The 8,455-nt window shown below is 36.6% G+C and overlaps 2 protein-coding genes across 2 annotated transcripts; one reads left to right on the plus strand and one right to left on the minus strand.

Moving 5' to 3' along the window:
• The first annotated feature begins 1,762 nt into the window (after positions 1–1,762).
• Positions 1,763–4,631, plus strand: LOC128027211 (NF-kappa-B-activating protein-like). The gene is made up of 8 exons (XM_052614570.1): positions 1,763–2,422; positions 2,516–2,596; positions 3,081–3,145; positions 3,238–3,327; positions 3,407–3,446; positions 3,530–3,718; positions 3,823–3,972; positions 4,170–4,631. The coding sequence occupies exons 1-8, from the start codon at positions 2,097–2,099 to the stop codon at positions 4,342–4,344; spliced, it is 1,116 nt and encodes a 371-aa protein (XP_052470530.1). The 5' UTR covers positions 1,763–2,096; the 3' UTR covers positions 4,345–4,631.
• A 1,210-nt stretch (positions 4,632–5,841) lies between these two features.
• Positions 5,842–6,501, minus strand: LOC128027212 (NADH dehydrogenase [ubiquinone] 1 alpha subcomplex subunit 1). Its single transcript, XM_052614571.1, has 3 exons — positions 6,255–6,501; positions 6,017–6,106; positions 5,842–5,928 (listed from the first exon to the last, which is right to left on the minus strand). Exons 1-3 carry the CDS (start codon positions 6,354–6,356, stop codon positions 5,908–5,910), a joined length of 213 nt encoding a protein of 70 aa, XP_052470531.1. The 5' UTR covers positions 6,357–6,501; the 3' UTR covers positions 5,842–5,907.
• Positions 6,502–8,455: the final 1,954 nt, after the last annotated feature.

Consider the following 8,455-nt stretch of genomic DNA (forward strand, 5'->3'; position numbering starts at 1 on the left):
GACGCGCACAACACACGTGTGATGAATGTTAATGAGACAGGACGGTTTTACATTCAACTTTACTTGTATTTGCACACATATGAATAGGGATATAGAAAACGAATGCGTGATGAATTAATACAGAGATTTATTTTAAGTACAAATCGGGGCAAATTACATTTATTTGAAAAGGTTTATGAGTTTTACAGTTTCTCTCTCTCTCTCTCCACATTAGATAACGTGCCCATTTCATTTTTCAAACCAGTATAATATAAGAAGCTTTTATCGTATTTTGTAAATAAAAAGTCTGTAGAAATGTGCTATATCAATAAACATGATTCTTTCTTCTTATTCTTATTATCATTGAGATGTAGAAGAAGAAGAATTTTTAAAAAATGAAAATGACCACGTGCTTTGCTGGCATGACAAGACTTGTCAAAGACAAGTATAAACGTTTTATTACAGTGTTATCGGTCTCATACATCTCAATAACTATCAGGTTTTCAAAAGTCCAAGTTACAAATGTTGAGTTCAGATGCAAAAGCCTTGAACTGTTGATTGTAACTGAAGGGTACTATGTTTATATTTAGTTATTTTACTTTAATGCCAATGAAAAGAGCAGTCGTTGCCATTAAAGTGAAATGACTGAATTTACACATAGAAGCATGTGAAAAAATGCTCAGTTTAGAAGAAAAATTCAAACGTCATTTTAAGGCTTTTGCACCTGAACCCTTCAAATGTGCATTCTCTCTAGAAGTGTTTTTTTTTGTTTGTTTCAAACACCTTTTGTGATTATTATTATTTTTCAAAAGAATAATAATAATAATAATAAAAAATCCCAGTAAACACAATAATATATTGATTATCTGTTGATAAAGCCATATTGAATTATTTGCCATTTTACTCTAGTTTTTGTATTGTATGTTGTTTATTTGTATTTGCAAACTTAGCTGCCTATCTTGGCCAGGACACTCCTGTAAAATAGATTTTAATTTCATCAAGTCTTATTTTTCTGTTTAAATAAAGGGCATGTGGCAATTGTCAGGTGCATAAAAACAAACAAACAATAAATGCAATTTTGTTATTTTGGTATTCATGAACGACAATTTTCAGAGGCGGACAGAATAGAAGTATTTTTACTTTAATCAATTAAATTTAAAAAAAGTATCTGTAGTTTATCAGAGTATTTTTCTTTGGAAAACTTAACCACATTCCAAAGCATAATGTCGTACTTTTTTACTGCAATTCATAAATAAAAGTTGTTGTTTGTTTTACCTTTAATACTTAAGAATATAAAAAATCTAGTACTTTCTTGTACTCAATTAAATATTTGAATTACATTTATTTGAGTAAAAGTAACAAATTAATAGATTTCTAATGTAATCAAGTATTAAATTATATTTAACACGAAACGTAATGCAGCAAAAATTACAATACTATGCTTTGGAATGTTGTGAAGTAAAGTGTTCTAAAGAAAAAAAACACTGATAAAGTACAGACACTTGAAAAGTACTTTTACAGCAGAGTAAAAATACTACTACTGTCTGCCTCTGAACATTTTTATGACACCTAGCAAAGCGTTCATTATGTCGTATAGAATATTAGGTAACCTAGTCTGTCATAGACACCCTTTATACTTACAAGAACAAATGATTAAATCAGTTTTATTTTCCATATTCAAGAAGCAATCCAAAACTTATCAGTGGCAAAAAAGTGGTTTCAATATGCGCCTTCCAGGTCTCCAGGGGGCGATATTGCGTGCGTCTTGCTACACAATTTTTCACAAAAGAATAAGGCAGACGTAAACACAAGCCGGAACAAGTTGGATTTCAACGACGCTAGTACACATTTTGGTCTCATCACACGCGTTTAAGTTGTTTACTGGTTTCGTGCTGAGTCTCAACACCACCGTGATTTATATAAATTAATACATGTTTTATTTGTCTTATTAGCTAAAAGAAAAATCGCGATTCGCTAAAATCATTATCTAGCTAGCTTGGTCAACTGCGACATGACCAACAAAATGTAATTAGCAGGCCGCTTTAGGACCTAACTAAATAAAAGGCTATCCAAACGTCATTAAATTGCCGTTAAAGTTAATAATACAGATTGTAGTAATGCCCGAGCTGGACGTAAAATATTCAGGCGCTGTGAGTCCGAAGAGACGCCGTCGCAGCCGCAGCCGCAGCCGCTCACCGGACCACGGGCTGAAGAACCACAGACACGAGCACGAAGACGAGCACAAATCGCGACACAACGACAAAGAGAGGAACAGAAACCGGTTCCGAGTAGAGAATTCCCGTAGTCGCTCCAGGTCAAGGGAAAGAGATCGGTTAAACTGGTCAGATCAGAGAGACCGAGATCACGGCTTCGGATCAAGATCCGATTATTATGACAAGAGAGATGATGCCCAGCGACAGAGACAAGACGCCTTCAACGCGAGGTCAGACTCAATTCAGTCTTCATGAGCGAGCATACACGGCACGAGCAGTTACTGAGCATTGTATTTACTTGTTTTCTGCTTTTCTCTATCAAGGCGTCTGCAGGAACGTGAGAGAATTGGTGAACTGGGATGTCCTGAGGTCTGGGGATATTCTCCAAGAGTCAGAGAGCCTGAGTGAGTTCATATTAAAAACCATATATATATATATATATGTATGTATGTTTGTACACACACACATACATTATTATATATATATATATGTGTGTGTGTGTGTGTCTACTGTTATGTTTTATAAAGTATAAAAGGGGTCTAACGATACATCACTATATATTAATGCAATGAACAAATGCAACACATAAATCAACATACATTTTTTGCAAGATGCACCTTTATTTTGATACTTTCATCATGTAGCCTTATCTGGAAATCTGCATTGTCACTGCGTTGTCATGGAATTTTGTTGTGTACATTTCTCATTCCACCAACCATTAGATGATTGGTTTCATGTATTTTTTCTTTTTTGTGGTTTAGGCTATTAAATCGTTTGTTGTGTGTATTTTTTGTTGTGGATGTCCCAGCTGAGAAAACAGTCTATGTACAGTAATATATTAATCATATACTCTGTGCTTAAATGCTCTCATCTTATATCTGGTAATAGCTCAGATGAACACACTCCTGTAGAAGAGGACGTGAAGAACAGCAGCTCTGATTCAAGTGCACAGGGTAAATGATTCTTTAACATCTCAACTACACACAATGTGCTTTTTCACAGCATGTTTAATAAATCATCTAAATGCTTGATATCTTGTCTACAGAGGAAAAGAAGAAAAAGAAAAAGAAGAAGAAGAAATCAAAGAAGAGAAAGAACAGGAAGCACTCAGAGGACAGTGAGCCAGAAAGTGAAGGTTTGTGTCATTTATTTTTCTCTTAAAACAAATTTTTTATGTATAAGATTAAATCAACATTTACCGTCTTGTTTTGCAGATGAGATGAAAAAGAAGAAAAGAAAGAAGAAAAGTAAAAAGTAAGAATCTTGTTTTCGTCTGTAGTGTATTGAATCAGCTAGGCTCGTTTTGTTTCATATGATGCATGATTTTGTCCTCTCAGGAAAAAATCAAAGAAGAAGAAGGCAAAGAAGAATCAGAAGGAGTCCAGTAGCTCTAGCAGTGAACATTCGGAGGAAGAAGAAGAGGATGTCGATGAAATCTCATGGGTGGAGAAAACTGGTGTTGGAGAAGATGTTGTTGGACCTGAAGCTCCTCTCACTCACCTGTCCCAAGACGACAAACCTTTGGAGTGAGCAATTGATTCTTCTTCCACTGTTACTTAATCATAATAGTGCTTGTTTTAAAGTCATTCTTGATCCTGTCTCTGGAACCGAATTGTCTTGTTTCCCATAGTTTTGGCCACGCTTTGCTACCAGGTGAAGGTGCGGCCATGGCAGAGTTCGTCAAAGCAGGAAAGCGTATTCCAAGAAGAGGTGAAATAGGTTTGACTAGTGACGAGATTGCAGAGTATGAGAAATGTGGCTATGTCATGAGTGGAAGCAGGTATGAAGCTTTTATACTGTTCATTTGTGCACATACACTACTGTTCAATAGTTTGCTTTCAGTTTTTTTTAAAGAGTTAATCACTTTTATTTCCACAAAAACTAAAGCAATGTAGTCTTAAGTAGAAAGATGAAACTCTTTTTAATTGTTGGTGAAGTATCATGCACATTTTTTACATTTATTCTTTATGCCTTCAGACATCGGCGTATGGAGGCTGTGCGTCTGAGAAAGGAAAACCAGATCTACAGCGCTGATGAGAAGAGAGCTCTTGCTTCATTTAACCAAGAGGAAAGGAGAAAGAGGGAAAGCAAAATCCTTTCCAGCTTCAGGGAAATGGTGTACAGAAAAACTAAAGGCAAAGACGAGAAGTAGACAGTCCTGCAGAATTATATTTTCTGTTGGGATGTTATTAGTTTTCTTTTTTTTTTAATGAAACATAAGATGTGATCAATTCACGGATTTTACACAAATGTGTTCATTTTTGTCTGCTTGGGCATCCTCCTGTACAGTTCACAGTGAGATGCTTGTGAACTGAAGTTTCTTTTATTACAAACAAGAAATAAACTGTGATCAGTAGAGCTCAAACCATTAACCACCACAATTCCCTTAATGTAATGTGTGTTGCATCTAAATAAAAATGGTCAGGTGACCCACTGTCATGCTGGAGCAACAATATTCATTTGCTTTTCTTAAGAATGGCTTCATTTTAAATGGAGCGTATGCAGTTCCTTTACCAACCACTCATATAATAGCTTCTCAAAGTCAAGATAAAACACATATACACTTAACATGGCAACAAATCACATCCTTAAAACAAGGCATAGTTCGGCTTGGTTCCAAGCAGACTCTGAGACATAATTGCAACATCATTTCACCATTTCTAGATAAAGTGAGTAAACAGCAGAGCAGTTTACGCCACAGGCGCTCAGGGTCGTATTGCAATGACGTTTTAGTGTTATATCCTTTAATTTTTTTTCATTTAGAGCCCATCATGCTTCATGCAAGCCTTTCCCTTGTGCATTACTTCTCAATAAAGAGACTAAAATGCCATTAATAATGGATTTTTACATTTACAGCTATATAAAATAGCACTAATAATCTTATTGCTTATTATACATAATATATTCACAATAGTAACTTTCATAACTTCTCCTAGCCTGGAAATCACAGTTCTATCACGAACCATGCTAAAAGCATTATGGTTTGGAATAGAAGTACGTCATGTCTGCTTGCTTGCTTCATCATCTCAGTTGTCTCCACTGGACGTCTAAATGGATGTTAAAAGTGCACAAGATTTTCTTCACAACATAAGAGTGGTACTACTTTAGTGCAGTTTGTATACTTATTGCATTACCACAAATGATGCCAACTGACAATCTACTGGAAGCTGATTCTGTGGAGTCTGTATATTACATAAACACATTACACCGTTTATGCACATTATGTATACTTTTTATATTTTCAAGCATTTTGTAGATCCACTTAAATCGATCATTTAGAATTATTTTAAGAAATCCGCACATTTTGTAGACTCTGCAGTAAGTCATGTGAATTATGTACAATGTATTTATATGCATCGCTCGGCATCTGTAAAAACTGCAAGGATTAGATCATGCACTCTATATTTTAACCCATCATTACAATTGAGTACACGGTGAAGTGATTTACTCTAAACTAAAATCGACAAAACCCCTCAGTTAAATGGGTTAAGGAAACATTAACATAATTAAGTAAAATATGCAAACAAATAATATTAAAATGTACATTCAAACCACAGTGAACCAGTACCAAAACAGTACAATATAACAGCTCTATAAAAAAATCAAATATGAACACACACACAATTAAAATAGCAAGCAAAACCAAACATTTTAACATAACATTTTAATAGACTTCTGGACAAAATGTACATTTCAATTGTTTCTTGGTGACTCTTCATTTGATGTTTTCAAGTCCCTGTGAAATAAAGCAGAATATTAAAACACTAGATATTGTGAGCATATTCAGAACTGATACGTTAAACATAAATATACGTTAAACATACCTTCGCATGGTAGTGTGCACCAGTTCCAGACACTCTCCTGTCTCTCTCCATCAAATACCAGTGATAGGGAACCCGTGCGATCCTCTTTTCCTAAATACAAGTGGATTACATGTACAGAAATATCAGACTTATTGTCCAGCTGAAACAAGGGTTTATTTGTATTGAATGATTCATTAAAGCATACTCAGTGACTGAGAGTGACAAAACAAAGCTCATCATCATCATCATCATAACTCACCTTTCCACCGTTTGTGAACTTCTGGATTTGAGCAGTTGCGATGCCAGGAATCATCAGACAGACTGTCATAACAGCAAAGCCGGGCAATATCTCATACCACATGATTGTGGTGACATATAAGTGTACAAACACAGACAAATTATTGCAGAGGACACGAATTATTTAAAGTTTTCCAAAAAAAAAAAAAACCTTGCAAAATGTCTGCCCATATGACGGACGGTCACAAAAACAACTTCCGAGATGTGGATGAGGGCCTGGCTCCATATAATTCACTTCCGCATCTGAAAACCTCGGCTGTAATACTGCAGCGCCGCTTTGTGGCCCTTATTAGTGTAAGTATTATACTGCTAAACCTACTATACATGTCCTTCTAAAAATATTAGCATATTGTGATAAAAGTTCATTATTTTCCATAATGTAATGATAAAAATTAAACTTTCATATATTTTAGATTCATTGCACACCAACTGAAATATTTCAGGTCTTTTATTGTTTTAATACTGATGATTTTGGCATACAGCTCATGAAAACCCAAAATTCCTATCTCAAAAAATTAGCATATCATGAAAAGGTTCTCTAAACAAGCTATTAACCTAACCATCTGAATCAATTAATTAACTCTAAACACCTGCAAAAGATTCCTGAGGCTTTTAAAAACTCCCAGTCTAGTTCATTACTCAAAACCGCAATCATGGGTAAGGCTGCCGACCTGACTGCTGTCCAGAAGGCCATCATTGACACCCTCAAGCGAGAGGGTAAGACACAGAAAGAAATTTCTGAACGAATAGGCTGTTCCCAGAGTGCTGTATCAAGGCACCTCAGTGGGAAGTCTGTGGGAAGGAAAAAGTGTGGCAAAAAAACGCTGTACAACGAGAAGAGGTGACCGGACCCTGAGGAAGATTGTGGACTGAGTCTGGAGTAGAAACATCCAGAGCCACCGTGCACAGGCGTGTGTAGGAAATGGGCTACAGAGAAGCAGCACTGGACTGTTGCTCAGTGGTCCAAAGTACTTTTTTCGGATGAAAGCAAATTTTGCATGTCATTCGGAAATCAAGGTGCCAGAGTCTGGAGGAAGACTGGGGAGAAGGAAATGCCAAAATGCCTGAAGTCCAGTGTCAAGTACCCACAGTCAGTGATGGTCTGGGGTGCCATGTCAGCTGCTGGTGTTGGTCCACTGTGTTTTATCAAGGGCAGGGTCAATGCAGCTAGCTATCAGGAGATTTTGGAGCACTTTATGCTTCCATCTGCTGAAAAGCTTTATGGAGATGAAGATTTCATTTTTCAGCACGACCTGGCACCTGCTCACAGTGCCAAAACCACTGGTAAATGGTTTACTGAACATGGTATTACTGTGCTCAATTGACCTGCCAACTCTCCTGACCTGAACCCCATAGAGAATCTCTGGAATATTGTGAAGAGAAAGTTGAGAGACGCAAGACCCAACACTCTGGATGAGCTTAAGGCCGCTATCGAAGCATCCTGGGCCTCCATAACACCTCAGCAGTGCCACAGACTGATTGCATCCATGCCACGCCGCATTGAAGCAGTCATTTCTGCAAAAGGATTTCCGACCAAGTATTGAGTGCATAACTGAACATAATTATTTGAAGGTTGACTTTTTTTGTATTAAAAACACTTTTCTTTTATTGGTCGAGTGAAATATGCTATAGATAGATAATAGATAGTAATTTTGGGTTTTCATGAGCTGTATGCCAAAATCATCAGTATTAAAACAATAAAAGACCTGACATATTTCAGTTGGTGTGCAATGAATCTAAAATATATGAAAGTTTAATTTTTCCATCCACAATTCATAAAAAAAAAAACACATGGAACTTCCTGTCATTGAAATCATTTAAAAATCAAATTGACAGGTTAGAAAAAAAAAGCCTCAGGCCCAAATATTCAGTTATCACTAATGAACTGTTTGACAAACACTTCTTGCTTCGAAGTACAGATCTGAATTAAAAAAGAAATCACAAACAGTCCCCGGAGTCTCAATCTGAATCAACGGGGTCGCAAACATGCTCCGAAGTGCTGATCTGAATCGATCGAGTCGCGAGCATGCTCCGAAGTGCCGATCTAAATCAACCGAGTCGCGAACAGGCTCCGAAGTGCCGATCTGAATCAACCGAGTCGCGAACAGGCTCCGAAATGCCGATCTGAATCAACAGATTCGCGAACAGGCTCCGAAGTGCAGA

This window comes from Carassius gibelio, chromosome A14 (assembly GCF_023724105.1).
Source record: "Carassius gibelio isolate Cgi1373 ecotype wild population from Czech Republic chromosome A14, carGib1.2-hapl.c, whole genome shotgun sequence".
Taxonomy (NCBI): domain Eukaryota; kingdom Metazoa; phylum Chordata; class Actinopteri; order Cypriniformes; family Cyprinidae; genus Carassius; species Carassius gibelio.